This window comes from Barbus barbus (genome assembly GCF_936440315.1).
Source record: "Barbus barbus genome assembly, chromosome: 23".
NCBI lineage: Eukaryota > Metazoa > Chordata > Actinopteri > Cypriniformes > Cyprinidae > Barbus > Barbus barbus.
In genome coordinates, this window is record NC_136751.1 from 25,598,482 (window position 1) to 25,617,557 (window position 19,076).

A 19,076-nucleotide genomic window follows, 5' to 3' on the forward strand; every position below is an offset into this window, starting at 1 on the left:
ACAGTAGTGTATCATGGTTTAGCTGCATCAGGACAAAAACGGGTCACGTTCTGTGTCAGATTCCAGAACATACGGTGCCCCTGCCTGGCATTGTGGGTAATCTACAGTAGCAGCACGCAGTCACTCAGGAGGAAGTGGCTTTAGACATGCTGCTAATCTGAACCTCGTCGGTTTAAAGAGGAGAAGAGCTAATCTCAGCCTCTTCAAACCACTGAGACTGTCTCTTTCTGTCTCTTTCCCTCCATCTATTGTTGTGGAAAACCATCTGAGAATACAAGCGAGGAGGGGAGGGCAGGTGGAGGCAGAGGAACAGTCCCATCTGAGGCTGATAAAAATAAACTTCTCTACCCTACATACTGCCTGTGCTCTCACATGTGTGTGTGTGTGTGTGGGCAGATGAAACATGAGCGCTATCCACGCTCACCTTTTTCCATTCATCACATGTCCATCTAATCAAATCTGGAGTTTTGATTATTAGCGTACCTGATCGTTTGAACTCTTTCCACAGGGTCCAAAGACAATTTTAAGGCAATCAAATACCCGTAATCAATTCAAATCCAGACTTTCTGCTTTCCAATGGAAAACCTGTATTATGGCATACATATTTTCCATTTCACAGGAATTTGGCGGAGTATTGTTTTAGGTGTGTGTGTGTGTTCTAATGCTTCGGCTTTATTTCTGAAGAGGATACGGAGAGTTCACATGCTGCAACTGCAATCCAACACCAGATTCTTGGCGTGTTTGTGGATTAAAAGATTAATTAAAGTGAAATAAAAATCTTATTCCTTCATGAGATTATAGCCGTCTTAAAACATTCACTTCGGAATGGGATAGCTTTACACCAAAAACATTATTCCACCACACAAATCCACACACACACATACATACAGTACTAAAGTAGGCAATCTCTTGTTTCTTTGCCACTTAATTGAGACAAATGCAGCCACATCCATTATCCTGTTCTTTGTTTTTCCACACCAGTTGACATTTATGTAAAGGTGTTATTGTTAACTTGCCCTGGGAACTTTCAGCTCAGAGGGGACACTGATACCATCCCTGTGAGGAACACCAGTGCTCAGTCAGGACTTCCTCACCGGTGGCTTCCTCTCCACACACACACACACACCTCCATTCTATGGAAGTACGGCTGTAGGGACTCTATAGCTATGTGTGTACAGGTTTGGTTGTACATGTGAGGACCACATTTTGGAATATATTCTCCCTTAGTAAAACTCAATAAAAACAACTTGTGAGACATTTAAGACATTTACTTTTGTGCATTCATAATATTCTGTAATAAATATTACCACACAAAAACACAATAGACAAACCTGTTTTTATAACTATTAATGATATATTAAGTTATATGTCTTAAATATAACTTAATTTTTCTTTCTTTAATCCAACCTACAATGACTACAAGCAAACAATTCTAGGATTCTCACAAAAATTGCAAATGGTTTGATTTAGGTTGCAACAATCAGTTGTTGTTTTTTCGACCAAAGGAAGACAAAGGTTTTTTCAAAAAATAAATAAATAAATTACACACAGCCACATGCATTTTATTTGATGAGAACTCCGCAAAGGATGAATCAGCCAGATTGTGGTGACAAATGTTCACAGGTGTGTGAGTTTGCTCTGGTGCTGGTGGATATCAGAATCAGTCTTGGCATTTCAGTCGTGTTTGCTTATATCAGCTTATTAGAGTACATTGCAAACACACACACACATGCACTCCCTAGGTGCAAAACACCAACACATATTCCCTCTCCATCTCTCTTTGTCTCTTTCTTCATTGTTTTCCAGACAAACAGTGTGTGTATGCCTGTAGGTGTCAGTGTTTGATACAGTAAACAGCTCCAGACGTGTGTGTGTGTGTGTGTGTTGGGGCAGATGAGATCTCTGGGTACTTAAGGAGCCCCCCGTGTGTTTGTGCATGCGTGCGTGCTGGATCGAGCACGTCTGTCGCCTGACAGTCACACACCGCGGTTCATATAGAGCTCAGCTTCCACCAGCCAGCTAATGAGGAGCTGTCAGTGCAATTAGAAAGCTGGCAGAGAGAGAAATGGCTCACTTTTATATAGCCATCTGCCCTGACTGTTAAACCTCTCTCTCTGTGTCTCTTTCTAATTACAGAGGGAGGGAGGAACGAGCTCTGGCATTTAAACACTTGTATTGTGAATTCACTCCTGACAGTTCACTGCATCACGAACGCCAATCGGATGTGAAGAGTTGTAATGTTTTAACAAAACCGCACCGTTAAAAACAGCCACCTTGCGTTTTACAGTCTGAAATTATCATAACACACTCCCTCAAAACACTGGAAATCTTATAAACAATTTACTCTAGCTGAGCAACAAAAGTGGAGGAAAGTACACGCAGAGAAGAATATAATAGATCAGTGGTTCTCAAGCAGTGGGTCGTGACCCAAAAATGGGCAAGTCTGTGTTGATAGGGGCAAACAATGCTTGTATAGCAATAATAAAATCTAACATCATGCATAGTTATTACAGCAAAATAAATAGTCTTTTCCACATTTCCTATTTATGGTACCCTTTTATAACTTGGCAGATGCTAATCAAATTAGCAGATGCCAACATAGACAGTCTGAATGATATGATCTCATATTAAAAAAACAAAAATAAAATAAAAATAAATCTCTGCAAGGTGAAAATAATGTATGAATTTAAAACATTATTGTACTGTGTTGCATACTGAAGCAAAACCATGCACCGTGATAGATCATTTATGATTGACTGATATTAAGTTAGACTCAAATAAACAGAGTTTAGACTGTATTTTTGGCATTTGAACTGTACATGTAGGTGTTTCAGGGAAACAATGAATGCCAGCGGCTTAAACATTCCCACCTGTGCATCCAGACACGCATTCAGCCCACAGGCTCTGTGAATGCACAAACTTAATAACACATGCCTGATTTAATCTGTGCATGAAACTGAACATACATAATACTGTATCTTGTAGAATTAAACCTAAATGCTTCCTTCAAACGTAATACTGTAAACTGTACAAAATGCTTCAGTCCTTTAAAATAACAGGTTTTTTTTTTTTAAGTCAAATGTAATTTTTTATTTTACTGAATCAACCATAACAGGTTATCCAACAAAAAATAATATTTAGGGTCAGATGAGGTAGAAATAGTGCCTTAAGTAATTGTGATCTACTTTTTTACAGATCTACTTTTTTAAGGTTAAATATTAAAAAATAAGAAAAGAAAAAGAGAAAAATGCATTGTTGATCAAATCTAAAGATTAACACTTAACAGAAAAAAAGTTACTGGAATATGTTTTACAAGAAAATAGTATTTCTGCTTTCTAATTCAAAATTTCACATTCCATTCAGTGTGTTACTTTGTAATTATTTGTGTAATTTGCTTGCAATTTCTCAGTGAAAACTGTTCAATCCTACACCAACTTTTTCAGTGTGGTTGCACTACTAGTAAACATCAAATGTTTTATCTATAATTGCACCCCTCAGCACTAGCCAACACAACACAATATCACTTTCACTAGCACCACTCTAATATTTTAGTTATGAATAATGAACACAAATATTCATGTGTGTCCATAAATATCAATATGAAGTCCAGCTTTCAGAAACATCTTTCAAAATTACCAACCATGCATAATTAAACCATGTGAATCATATCAATGCAATATCCCCGAGAAGCAACCAGACCCGTATGCCAACTCCAGACAAAAAAAAGCTTCAAGAAATTTTAACATTAGCTCTTCTAAGCTTCCTCAATCATTTTCTGATTTCCCCCTTTCCCAGAATCCCCATCAGCAACCGAATCAGAAGGTGACTGACCTTTATATGAGAGTTTGAGCCGGGGTACGTTGTTTTTGCTCCTCTGAGCGTCGGCTCCTCTCTCCGGCGTGCCGAGCGTCCACAGCAGCAGTACAATCCCCCACAGGTAGTCCATTTTCACCCCTGCCTGTGTGCAGTCCACTGGCCTCTGGTAAACAGTGTTTCGTTCAGCAATCCAGTCCTTTGGAACGCCACCTGAGGATGGAGCAGGTGTGTCTGTGTGTTAAACAAGTCACACAATGATCACATCTCTCCTGGTGAAGCAGTCAAAGCCTCAGGAGAGGACCACGAGTGTCCACACCACTCACTGTCTCACTTTAAAGTGTGTTCCTGTGGTTGTTTATCTCCTAGATGTTGTGCGCTCTTCCTCTCTGACTGTTTTAAATAGTAACACAGTTGAGACTAAACTCAACTAAAGCTCGGTGAAGCCCTAGGCACTTCACGCTCTCTCTTTTCAAAAGCTCAGAGCACACACGGTCACAGCGCAAGACTGAGAGAGAGTGGAGCCAGCTAAGAAAGACTGTGAGTGAGAGAGAGAGAGAGAGAGAGAAAGAGAGAGAGGAAAGGGGAGGGCTGTGCTTCCAGCAGAAGATCCTCTAGGTAGACTTTTTTCCCACACACACTGTCAAAGTTGCACTCACTCTACAAGAATCATTCTGACATTGGGGGGCATGTGTGGTGTGGTGTGGTAGATATTTCGTAACCTCACTGTCCTAGTTTCCCAATGTTTATTTTGCTCTATATCTAACGTAAGATAACTTTATGTCCTACTCGGGACATTAGGAAGTTGTCCCTTCCTGTCCGTGTCTTGCACTGGTCTCTGCCGCCCAGGAGTCTGAAAACACTCGTCAAACTCCACCCTCACATTAGACGTTTATTTTTAGCACGTCTCCCCGTGTGAGGTGAAGGCGTGTGGCAGGAAGGATGATATTCCATGTTTAAAGAAAGGCTGGTCAGGGCACTCATAAAGTTAAAGGGATAGTTCATTATTTACTCGTTTTCATATCGCATAAGACATTTATAATTTTGCTAAAGATTTATTTCAAATAAATGATGTTCTATTCATTAAAGAATCCTGAAAAAAATGCATCATGGTTTCCACACAAATATTAAGCAGCACAACTGTTTTCAAAATTGCTAATAATAAGACATGTTTGCTGAGCACAATTTAGCATATTATAATGATTTCTGAAGGATCGTGTGATACTGAAAACTGATATGATGCTGAATGTTCAAAGTCAAAGTAATGATGCTGAAAATTCAGCTTTGCATCACAGGAATAAACTACATTTTAAAAAGTAATAGAAAACAGTTTTATAAAAAATATTTCACAATATTGCTATTTTTACTGAATAAATGCAACCTTGGGAAGCATAAGAAACATTTGAATGGTAGTATTAATAAATAAGAATACACACATATGTATATATATATATATATTCACATTATTTCCTGTGTAAACAGTGGCTACCATCTTATTTCATATTAAATAAAATAACATATTCAAATGATGGCATGCGGGGTGAGCAAATAATGACAACATTTCCATATGTTCCTTAAAAGTAAAACTACAGAGCTAAATCAGATTTTTGTGTGCATATTTGATTGACGCCAGTTTCTGTGACTCCGCCCACTCCACCCCAAATCCATTGACCTCATTATCTGTGATCCCTCCCACACAGAACATACCAACACTTCTAGAAGACAATCGAGCAGTCTATGAACAATTCCAGTGCTTGGAGTCTGATCTCTTTTTAATATCCCAAAGCTGTGATGCTGCCTATTGTAACATGATAATGTTGAACTACAGGCCACCAGACTTCTCTTCATATTTCTGTTTGGCACAAACCACACAGAGCATGAATACTTCAGTAATTGGGATTTAATAGGTTTTGACAAACGAGCTTGCAACTGACAGGACTGTCCAAAGCTCTCAGCAACAGACGCAATATGAGAGGGAAAAAAAGAGACAAGAGAATACTGGGAATATCTCACATGATATGATATAATTACTTTCTCAGTAAATTATATAATACAGCAGTATAAGGCTAAAAAATAAAATAAATGCATTTATTTGATCAAAAATAGAATAAAAACAGCACTATTGTGAAATAGTATTACAATTTAAAATTACTGTTGGCCATTTTAATTTACACTAGTCAACATTTGAAGTGGATCAAAACCTTTCATCAAAGTTGTCCTATAAAACCTAAAACCAAAGTTCTTGTCTTATAGGACAACTTTGATGAACTTTTTGATCCACTTCAAATGTTGACTACTATATTTTAAAGTGTAATTTATTCAAAGCTGAATTTTCAGCAGCTATTCCTTCAGTCTTCAGTGTCACATGATCCAGTCTTCAGTGTCACATGTTATTTTAAATGGCAATATTTCACAAAATGACAGCATTTTTGATCTAATAAATGTGATCTTGGTGAGCATAAGAGACTTCTTCTTTTTAAAAATTTCAAAGTTTGACTGGTTGTAGAGCTGGAATCACTACTAATTGAAGAAAAGCTTGAATTTTCTAGACATTAACAAAATGGGTTTTAGAATCTTGGCAGGAGTTAGTCCTAACTTTTTGCTTATAGACAACACAATTTTTGCTTACTGTGTGAATTTAAGCATTCGTTTCTCATAATGAGAAATGCCAGCTGTAAGATTAGGCTGAGAAGACTGAACTCAGTTTATTCAAGTTGATGTGGAGTCATGATAAAGTAGCAAGTTTTTGCCTGCTATATAAAGGTTTGGACAGAGAGTCTGTTAATGGGTAAATAATGAGGCCGGCATGCAGAGCGAGGGCGGCAGTCTGCCAAGTTAGTTCAAGTGGTGTTCAATTTTCATTAAAGTTGCCTCCTACTACAGTGAGCTCCCCACTGATTTCCCATCTAATTGATGTTTGCTTCCAGTGAGAAACACAAACTCAAGCAATTGAACCTCACACCTAAATAAACACATCAGATTCTACTACTGAACTCAATGAATAGGCATAAACTGTTGTAAAATGTCTAAGAAATAGTTGAAAAGTACATCAAATTATCAAGGATTGGACTATGTGTAGATCGTCCAGCGTTCCAATTCTACAGAAATAGTAGTGTATGTATTGTATTCTTTTCTAGCCCATCTTGTTTTTTTCTCTGCTTCAATCATCTATCCCATGAGTCTCTCTGACAGTGCTGCTTAGAAAAAAGGAATCCGCTGAAGCATATTCCTGCATGACTCCAGGGTCCAACTATTACACAACTCAATTCAAGGCCACTCACTCACACAAGGCCAGCGTGGTGTCATACAGCGTTCCGGTCTTTTCTAGCAAATCTCACATTGGAATCAGATGACCAAGGGCCTGAGGTACATAACTTTAATATAAGATGGGAAGAATGAATGTCTGCAGAAAGCAAACATGTATACAAGTAATTCAAGACAAACAAGGGACTTTTACTGAACATTTCCTCCTCTCGTGTCCCACTGCTCGAGTGTAAAAGAGCAGCATTTGTACAAATAAAAGTGTCAGAGTATGAGTTTTGTGTCAAAACATAAATTATATATTTTGTTTTTTCATCTCTTCTCAAACCTGATTTTACATTAAATACCAATTCCAATTTTAACTTTTTAATATTACTAGTCCTATAAACTGCATAGGCTCACATATTGACACAACATAGACCAAATAGGAAGGTTTGTGTTATTGCTCAAGAATCTGTGCTAACAGGCAGAAATAAATAAAGCCCTTTGGAGAAGTGTGGAAGATCCCGAACTAATTCTCTTTCAAACACACTCAGTGATATGAAAACTGAAGCTCCTGAGAGTTTGTATATTCAGACTGGAAGAAAACCCTTCATCTGGAAGATCGTTTGGCTATTGCTTATTGTCTTTGTGCAGTAACCCAGACTGATTCTGTATACCCTCCCAATCCATGTGTCAAGATTTTCAAGGTCCACATCATGGACTAAGAACTCATTTATAAAGCCATTTATTCTTCATTTATTCTTCCTTTTTTTTTTTTCTTGAGACAAAAAATAAAAATAAATAAACTGTTTTCAGCACTGATAATTCAGTTTTGCCATCACAGGAATCAATTACATTTTAAAATATATTAAAATAGAAAATGTGTTTTAAATGATAAAGTAATGAGATTGATATGATATGAGATATGATATGATATATGATAATAAAAAAAGAACATGTTTAAACCAACCCCATACTTTTTAGCATATATTCATATATGCCTCATTCATATTACTTCAAACAATGTAATAATATCTGAGCTTTTCATTAATACTTAACTTTACACTATTTCAAAGCTGAAAATTAGCACAAAAAAAAAAACAAATATTTGCATTGAACACAGATTATAATTAATGCTAATAAATACTAATAAAATTACTATAATCATTTGGGACCAATAATAAAGAGGTCAAACTAAGATCCAACTGGATAAACTGGAAAGAAAAAAAATTATAATAAACTGAAAATGGCATTTTCAGTTTTTATCCAGAAGAATCTTATTTTAATTCTTAGTGGATTTGTATATGATCCTCCTTGGACAGGCTCCAAATTATGATACAATTTACTTCAGCATTCCTTAAAGATATTTGTCTAAAAGTTGCTAATGAACTACTTATAATTAACTTAAAATGTTCCGAATCATTCAGACCAGTTAACAGGTTTGAAACTAACATTTCAAGAAACACTTTATCTCATAGGGTAAGTTTAGTTATAGAGTTAAAATAAAAATATACAAAATAAAAGACTTTTCTTGCACTTTTAAGAATCTGTTAACAGAGAAACCACAGGAAACATGAAGATCCCACTCAGCACTTATTAATACAATACCAACCCTCCCATCGGCCCACACAGAACATACAGCACCACAGACATAAAGACATGCCCACACCCACTCTGATGCCCACACCTCTTCCAGACCCCCATCACCCTCTTTAAACCCTTTCAGACTCCATCCACCCTTCCTGGCCCCCTCTTGACCTCCACCCACTACTGACCGCTTGGGTGGAGCGTTTGAGTCCTCATCTGTTCAAACACTCTGGGAAAGTAATCCCATAAATGAGGCTGTTTAGCTCAGCCATTTGTCCAAAAGCCCACGCAGAGTCTGTCCCGGGACTGTGGGACCGTGTGACAGGTGTGAGAAGATGCTCAGGGAGGCAGCGTGAGTCGTGATGAAAGAAGAAGTAAGGAATTATGGTTTACCTTTTATGATAAAGATGACACAATGACTTTCCCCAAACACTGTTTTATCAGACTGAGGGAATCCAGCTGCCAATGAAAATCAAGCAGGGGTTGAGGAAAGTCGCTCAACCTTTTAGGGTTTTATGGTAAATGTATTATCACTTACAAAAAGTACTATGGTACTACTATGGTATTTTGGACATGGTACTATGCTAAATGTGACATCGCTATGTCGTATATCGTACTATGAAAAATGTGATACAACTTACAAAATACCATATTAGTAAAACCAAAGAAATGTGTTGTGGGGCTAACAGTATACTAGCACTTTGTTAGTCAATGGAGAGAAAGTTGAACATGTGGGGTCTTTTAAATATTTAGGTACAGCGATTGATTCTCAATTTTCATTTGATGAGCATTCAGATAATGTTTTTAAAAAGGCTTATCAACGTTTAGGGTTATTGAGAAAACTGAGGAGTTTTAACATTGAAAAGGACATTTTGATGGTTGTATACAGTGGTGTGAAAAAGTGTTGGCCCCCTTCCTGATTTGTTAGCATGTTTGTCACACTTTTATGTTTCAGATCATCAAACAAATTTAAATATTAATCAAAGATAACACAAGTAAACACAACATGCAGTTTTTGAATGAGGTTTTTTATTATGAAGGGAAAACAAAATCCAAACCCACATGGCCCTGTGTGAAAAAGTGCTTGCCCCCTAAACCTAATAACTGGCTGGGCCACCCTTAGCAGCAACAACTGCAATCAAGCGTTTGCGATAACTTGCAATGAGTCTGTTACAGCGCTGTGGAGGAATTTTGGCCCACTCATCTTGTCAGAATTGTTGTAATTCAGCCACATTGGAGGTTTTTTCGAGCATGAACCACCTTTTTAAGGTCATGCCACAGCATCTCAATAGGATTCAGCTCAGGACTTTGACTAGGCCACTCCAAAGTCTTCATTTTGTTTTTCTTCAGCCATTCAGAGGTGGATTTACTGGTGTGTTTTGGATCATTGTCCTGCTGCAGAACCCAAGTTAGCTTCAGCTTGAGGTCACGAACAGATGGCCGGACATTGTTCTTCAGGATTTTTTGGTAGACAGCTGAATTCATGGTTCCATTTATCACAGCAAGTCTTCCAGGTCCTGAAGCAGCAAAACAGGCCCAGACCATCACACTACCACCACCATATTTTACTGTTGGTATGTTGTTCTTTTTCTGAAATGCTGTGTTACTTTTATGCCAGATGTAATGGGACACACACCTTCCAAAAAGTTCAACTTTTGTCTCGTCAGTCCACAGAGTATTTTCACAAAAGTCTTGGGGATCATCATTGTGGCATTAAAAATTAAAGTCTTTGTTATTGTAGGAGACTCTTCTCATCCTCTGTATAGTTCTTTCCAGTTACTTCCTTCTGGCGGATGGCATAAAGTGTCTTTAGTGAAAAGGGCCAAGTATAAGAAGACCTTTATACCAACTGCGATTGGTATTTTAAATAGGATCTTAAAATGAATTTATGTATTAATACAGTTGTGAGATTTTTAGGGGATGTATGTAACGTGTTGCTGTGATGATTATTTGTATTGTTTGTGTGTTTGAGCCTTTTGTCTGAAGACAATATTCTACCCCTTTGGGGATAGACACTAAAGCTTTTGAACTGAATTATCACTTACAAAAAGTACCATGGTACTACTATGTTTTTTTGGACATATATATATATATATATATACAGTTGGCCAAAAAAGTATTTAGTCAGCCACCAATTGTGCAAATTCTCCCACTTAAAAAGATGAGAGAGGACTGTAATTTTCATCATAGGTACACTTCAACTATGAGAGACAGAATGGGGGGAAAGAATCCAGGAAATCACATTGTCTGATTTTTAAATAATTTATTTGCAAATTATGGTGGAAAATAAGCATTTGGTCAATAACAAAAGTTCATCTCAATACTTTGTTATATACCCTTTGTTGGCAATGACAGAGGTCAAACGTTTTCTGTAAGTCTTCACAAGGTTTTCACTGTTGCTGGTATTTTGGCCCATTCCTCCATGCAGATCTCCTCTAGAGCAGTAATGTTTTGGGGCTGTCGCTGGGCAACACGGACTTTCAACTGCATCCAAAGATTTTCTATGGGGTTGAGATCTGGAGACTGGCTAGGCCACTCCAGGACCTTGAAATGCTTCTTACGAAGCCGCTCCTTCGTTGCCCGGTTGGTGTGTTTGGGATCATTGTCATGCTGAAAGACCCAGCCACGTTTCATCTTCAATGCCCTTGCTGATGGAAGGAGGTTTTCACTCAAAATGTCACGATACATGGCCCCATTCATTCTTTCCTTTACACGGATCAGTCGTCCTGGTCCCTTTGCAGAAAAACAGCCCCAAAGCATGATGTTTCCACCCCCATGCTTCACAGTAGGTATGGTGTTCTTTGGATGCAACTCAGCATTCTTTCTCCTCCAAACACGACGAGTTGAGTTTTTACCAAAAAGTTCTATTTTGGTTTCATCTGACCATATGACATTCTCCCAATCCTCATCTGGATCATCCAGATGCTCTCTAGCAAACTTCAGATGGGCCCGGACATCTACTGGCTTAAGCAGGGGGACACGTCTGGCACTGCAGGATTTGAGTCCCTGGCGGCGTAATGTGTTACTGATGGTAGCCTTTGTTACTTTGGTCCCAGCTTTCTGCAGGTCATTCACTAGGTCCCCCCGTGTGGTTGGTGAGATCTTGCGTGGAGCCCCAGATCGAGGGAGATTATCAATGGTCTTGTATGTCTTCCATTTTGTAATAATTGCTCCCACAGTTGATTTCTTCACACCAAGCTGCTTGCCTATTGCAGATTCAGTCTTCCCAGCCTGGTGCAGGCCTACAATTTTGTTTCTGGTGTCCTTCGACAGCTCTTTGGTCGTGGCCATAGTGGAGTTTGGAGCGTGACTGTTTGAGGTTGTGGACAGGTGTCTTTTATACTGATAACGAGTTCAAACAGGTGCCATTAATACAGGTAACGAGTGGAGGACAGAGGAGCCTCTTAATGTATGGTATTCTGTATGGTATTTTGGACCTGGTACTATTGTAAATCTGATATTACTTACAAAAAGTACCATGGTACAAATATGGTATTTTGGGCATGGTACTGTGTTAAATGCCATATCAATTACAAAAACTACCATGGTGTAATAATGGTATTTTTAACGTGTTATGATGTTAAATGTCATATCACTTACCGTACAAAAACTTTGTTAAATGTGATTTTGCAAAAAGTATTTCATGGTATTGGACAAGAATTTTGATACCATGGTACATTTCTAAAAATTTACATTGAATATTGTCACTTTACCCAGTTAATTCCACAGTATTATTTGTAAGGAATATATCTGGAGATGTTCATAAAAAATATATAAAAAAAAAAATTGTATTATAGAGTATAATCCCTTAACCATGGTACAGTACAGTGATGGCATTGGATGAAATGTAATTTACCATGCTATTTATTTATATGACACTGCCATGATACCATTCTTAGAACCATGGCACGTTTTTAAGTGATCTGAATACTGAATACAAAGTACATTCCATAGCATTTTCAGTACTATAGTAAAGTACAATATCTCCATCTGATACATAACTGCAGTTGTTGTGAGTATACCTCTAAACCATGGTAATATCATGGTACGTTTTGATAGTCAGTATGTTGGCTGTATGTATGGCTTCAATGCAGATTAAATTCATTCAGATTAAATGCGTTAATCTGAATTGATCTACTCTCACAGACTATGCTGTCATTTAAAAAAAAGCAGGACATGTACACAGCAATGGTTAAAAGAGAGAGATGGCGGAAAGTGGGGTAGAGGGGAGTGGCCTAATTTCGGAATGTCCCATCGTGATCCAACCACAGACCGTCGCCTACTGGGTGTCGACATCGTGCCCTAACCAGGAGCAATTATTTACTCTATAAACATTTCATGGTAGAATCCTGGCTGAGACAGGCATGCAGTATTAATGGACAAGAACACCACGCCGTGTGAGTCAGTGTCTCTCTCTCTCAATAAAAAATGGATGGCAAAATAACGTGAAAAACCACAAAGCCATGAATAAATTACTCTGCGCAATGTGTTCGCCTTCCCACCGTGCAGAGGTCGGCCTGCCCTTCCCTTAAGTGCCATTGGGCACATGGTGAAACGGGGACCTCACAGTACTGACCTTTAACACAGCTGCTAAGTTGCACAGAAGCCGCACATGTGGTTCAAATCAGATAACATTTCTTTCCGCCATTTTGCGCTGTTTTACATATAAATGTAGGTGTGTTAGTATGTATGTGTGCTGAATAACTCATATAACACATTTTGAACACATTTGCTTGATTCTGAAATTAAATCCACATTGCTGTAATTAACCTCATTTATGAGAGCTAAACCCAATTACGATGCAAATTCCCAGAGACTGAGAAACTCCTACCTGTAGCTTAAGGCAGCCATGGCCTTGAAGAAGATTTTACCCAACAGCCTCAGGTCTGCTAAGCGGGATTAAAGCAATTCATTCAAGTCTTTCAGGTGTAGACAAAAGCATGTCTTTAAAGCACTACTCTTGACTCTAATCACTTTCATCTCTAATCTAACTCTAATCACTTTTCTCTAATCACACACATACGCACTGGCCCGAGCCAACCTTAAGAACAGAGAGGGAAATACGGCGATAGGCAGACGGAAAACGGGATGTGAGGGAGTTGAAGGGATCACTATAGCGTCTACGTTTTAAACTATGCAAAGCTCAACTGAAAGGCTGTGGAGCTAAAAGAAACATTACTATTTTATTCATTTCAAGTTGCCTTTAAAAGCATATTTGACTGATTTTATATACAATAATGGAAGGCCAAATTAGTGACAAACCTTGACAAGATAGTGCTGTCTGCTTCTTGCCGTTTTTCTAGATAGCACAATATAAACAGCATGATTAAAAATACAAGTATACAACAGTATAGTGTAGTGTATTATTGCCCTGGTAAAGGACCAATATAAGCTCTTGCCGAAGAGTCTTGGAACAGTCACACTACTTTGGCATTCCTCCCATTTCCCTCGCTGACACTTGGTCTTGGTATGAGGAGAAGAAATGCCAGCAATTTTCCAGTTTGTACTTATATAAACTGGATACATAAGCACTTTCAGTTTTCTGTCCATATGCAACCACCAGCCCCTGAAAACCATCCATCATCCAGTCAACATAAGCAGGGCCACCTTGATGTCGAAACCCAAAATAGTCATGAATACCCAGCCCTTCAGAGAAGCTGCTCTTGAACTAGCTCACAAGAGCATTTTTGCATGCATTTGTGAATTTTATCACAGCTGTAAACAATAACAACCCAACAAAACCAAATAAATGCAGGTATACTTAATTCTGATAAAACTTCACAATAAGGTTCTATACTTTACATTAGTTAATGCAATAGCTTACATGAAATAACACTTTTTATTAATCTCGGTAATTTTAAATTAAATTAAATTTGCTAATTTAGATTTTTTTTACAGTTCAAGTTGTATGAATAAACATTAGTTCACATATTATGAAAGAACATCAAATAAAAATTTACATTTATGTTTTTTAATATAAAGCAACTTTAATCTAGATTGATAAATACTGTAAAATTGTGTTCATTGTTAGTTTTTCCTAATTATTTAAAGGAAAATTTCATTTATCATAATTTATTAACCCTCATGTTTTTCCAAATTTGCATCCAAATAGTTTTTTTAAATGAGGTGCAATTTAGTTTGGACCCCAATTTTCTCAAAATTACAATGAAAAAAAAAAAAAAGATATATGTTCTTAAAATCTCAACCACGTCTCCACACCAGTTTTGGATAAATTTTGGGACAACTGTCAATTTAAGTAATGTTAATGAACACCAAGAGGAACGTGAAAAAAGATACTAATGTTGAATAGATAATTGAATGTATTAATAACAATAATTACTATTAACAGAATCTTATATTAAATAAAGTCCCCTGAATATGTTGGTATTCTGTTATCATGAGACCACAAAGTGACAAACTGGCATCAAGATTTATGGATATCCTGACACCACTGTCTTCAGCCATGGAAAGGCTCCAGAAGGGCTTGTCAAGGCTAGCTGAGATCATTTAACAAAATACAGGGAGAACGCCTGAAAAAAGGAGGAGAAAGGGGGTGGACAGAAAGTGAATGGCCTGCATGTAAGGTTACACCTTCACAGAGTAGTCATAACAAAAAACTTCACCAAATCCATAAAGCCTGTACCTCTGGCTTCCATTTTCCCCTTTAACAGCACCCACACACTTGACATGTGTCACAGAAACCTCCAAGAGTCATTTATTGAAGAGTTCAGCACAGAGTTCAGTCGAACACTTCTGTACAAGACATCGTAGAACATCATGTTCCATCGTATCGTCAGCCTGATGTGCACAGCTTCAGAAATGTATCAACCTACAAAAAATATTTGTATAGTTACATTTCACACTGATATTTCTGAGCCCCTACCTTAAACTTCACCACTTCTCAATAAAATAAAACGTAATCTGCTGATGAACATAGTCACAATACTTTCAGTAACAATAAAATATTAGAAACATTTTTAATTTTTTTTAAGAGATTAATCTTTTATTCAGAAAGGATGTATTATTTTGATCAAATTTCACAGTAAAAAAACTATATTTATGATGTTACAAAAGATTTCTATTTCAAATAAATGCTGTTCTTTTGAACTTTTTATTTATCAAAGAAGTCTGAAAAAAATGTATGGTTTCCACAAAAATATAAAGCAGCACAACAGTTTTTTTAACGTTGACAATATGACGAAATATTTTTGAGCATCAAATCAGCATATTAGAATGATTTCTGAAGGATCGTCTGACACTGAAGACTGGATTGATGGCCGCTGAAAATTCAGATGTCATCACAGGAATACATTTTAAAATATATTAAAATAGTAAAGTTTTTTTTTATTTTAATAATAATATTTCATAATATTACTGCTCTTCTTCTTCTAATATTACGGCATTGTTGGTGATTTAAAAAAAAAAAAATCCAAAACCCCAAACTGTTGAATGGTAGCATATCCTTTGGACAAAAATAAATAAATAAAAATAAAGTAATTTGAACCAAAAAAAATTATGCATGAAATAAACCATTAAATTGATTAAATACAATAAAACCAACCTATAAAAATCCATGAATTCAACATTCTATGAACCTAAAATAATTTTTAAACATTAGTATGTTTCTAAGGTTGTTAATACATAAAAATATTTACTATTTAAAAACTATAAATATGTTCATAATGTATGTTTCAGTGTTTCTGCAAACATATAAAAATGTATACAGGCTAAAACACCCAAACGCTTCATAACTTCTGACAATCAAAAGAAAAAGTCGCTAATGGAAATTTTACATTACATGTTTTGTCAATCATCAATGGATTTGGAACATCACCACTGGATTTCTTCAGTCAGTCAGCATCAACAAATTAATGCAGTTGTTTGGTTAACCCCTCCAGCAGTACCTAGAGGTGTTCACAAGGTACGGTTTAATGTATTTACTGTACTAAGTATCCAGTCTTTAAACTTCCACTCAGGAACAATTCACTACTCAAAGCTCAAAAGTGGGTAAATTACTAGTGACACCAACCATCTAAAACTCAAAGAGGACCTTACATCAGAATTTATGCAGACCATCTCCAAGTGGGCAGCAGCAGAAGGTATGGATCCGTTAAAACCTCTTTAAGACTGAATTGAGAGAAGCCCTTCAGGTATCTTTGATCAGCAGTGAGAAGCTCAATGCTTGCAGACATGTGCCACACGGCATTAGGTGTGAATGCCCTCTTCACAAACCCAGAAGAACGGCAGACTGTAAACACTAACAGAGAAGAAGTGTGACTGAGAGAGGTTGTGTGGGTTTAGCCCGGTGAGACCGATTCCACTAGACTCTCTCGTTACAGTAGATTGATTTGACCTGTACACGCTTTCTCTTTGCGTCATAAATCACTGAACGCTGTCAATGCTTCCCGGTATTGTTCCAAAGCAATTATTTCTTAATGAGTCATTTGAGTAAAAGCCACAGCGACAGAGATTGATATTGTTGTAAAATGTCTGAATGTGCTTTTTTTGGTGACCCATGGTGAAACTAAAAGTCAGATACTGCTCAATGCTCAATATATTTGGGAAAATGTCTCTCTGGCATACATTGACTGAATTTGACACACTTTTAATTGCTTTGTAGACAAATCTAGAGTTGAGGCTGCAACGAATGAAAGCCAATGCTATTGTAGTGTATTGTTCACAAAAGGATCAATGGAGGGAAAAAACCTCTCCACTGGTGAAACATCAAGGAGATGAATAGCAGGTTGAACAGCAGATAATCAGTCATTTATCAGGGACCCAACAGGAGGACAGCAGACAATGTCACCTACTAGGGCAACTAGAGTCTAGGAAAGAATGCTGCCATCTTGCAGTTATTTTATCACATATAAAAGAGAAAAAAAGTAAGTATTGTGCATTCCAGACGTAATTACTGTACATTCCCAGCTGAAAAAAAAGTTTGAGCGAATGTTTGGGGTTGGAATGATATATTATATATGTTTGTTTGTTTTTTTAGTCTCACCAAACCTGCATTTATTCAATTAAAAATAAAGTAAAATGATATATATTGTGAATTATTATTACAATTAAAATAGTTGTTTTATATTTGAATATATTTTAAAGTTTAAATATTGCAAAGCTGAATATTCCAGCATCGTTTCTCCAGTCTTCAGTGTTCCATGATATTTCTGAAATCATTCTAATGCTAATTTGGTGCTCAGGAAAAATGTATTATCAATTTTGAAAACGGTGCTGTTTAATATTTTTGTGGAAACCATGATACATATTTTTGGTGAATAGCAAGTAAAAAAAAAAAACATCATTTATTTGAAACAATGTTTTGCAACATTACTTATGTCTTTATTGTCATTTTTGTTCAATTTAATGCATCCTTGCTAGGGCTGGTCAATATGAGCAAAAATTCATATCTCGGTATTTGTTGGCTGATTTGCGGTATACGGTATATATCTCGGTATTTTGTATGCTTTTGTATTTGGATTAAACAAATAAAGTGAATGTAACCATGTAGGCATATATGTGCAAAAAGGGTTAAAATCACATTACATTTTAACATTGTAACATCTAAAAACAAAAACAATGCTTTTAAAGCAGAAGATAAATTTACTAAACTAAAAATTAAAATTATAAAAAAGCACAGACTAATTGAGTAAAAATACTATTTTGATTACCTCATTACAGTTAGTGCTATCATACAAATACACTTTGGTTTAAAATTCTACGTCACATTTATTGTCCAACTACAAATATTTAAGCAAAATGTATATTTTAGTCAGAATTATTGCGCTCCTATTTCATTGCGCTCTGTCTGTTTGGCGGAGAATCACAAAGCAAAAGGCTCATGTACTTCTGACAGTAAAAATGGACATATTTTAGAACAGATTGTATTAAGCGCTTTCTCCACAGCAGTTCAGTCCTCTAGATATTTTTTTCAGATGTGCTCGTTTCAAACTAGTCTAATTGTAAATCGATATAAACGGGATTGCCTCATACCGTTTCGCTTATAAAAAAATATATCGATATATCGTACAAACTCGATATACCGCCCAGCCCTAATCCTTGTTATAAAATATTAATTTCTTATAAAAAAAACTGATCCCAAACATTTAAACAGTAGTTTAGCATTATCGATTAAGACTTCAGGTTGGTTATGGTCACCATCTGAACCAGTTTAACTAGTTTAGGTTGGTTATGTCTGCAAGGAGAGCTCTCTGAACTAGAGTGCAAATTCTATAGTACGAATTTATTTTTCTATAAAATGTTTGAAATTATTAATGAAATGTTCAAGCGATAGTATTTAAAATATGAGGATGCACTCTTCTAAAAGCCTTCTTTGCTGTTGTTCAGGCTACAGTTCATGTTTCTGCCCAGTCAATGGTGTGATTACATCTTTACATGGTCTCAGTGACATTGATAAGGTGTTGTATTGAACAGAG

The 19,076-nt window shown here is 36.7% G+C and overlaps 1 protein-coding gene across 1 annotated transcript in view; it reads right to left on the minus strand.

Annotated features, from left to right (window-relative positions):
• Positions 1-4,333, minus strand: part of LOC306843219 (semaphorin-3ab) — a 38,901-nt gene extending 34,568 nt beyond the window's left edge. The window contains exon 1 of the mRNA XM_079374556.1: positions 3,832-4,333. Within this exon, the coding sequence (XP_079230682.1) occupies positions 3,832-3,946 (115 nt within the window). The 5' untranslated portion in view covers positions 3,947-4,333. The remainder of the gene's footprint in view (positions 1-3,831) is intronic.
• Positions 4,334-19,076: the final 14,743 nt, after the last annotated feature.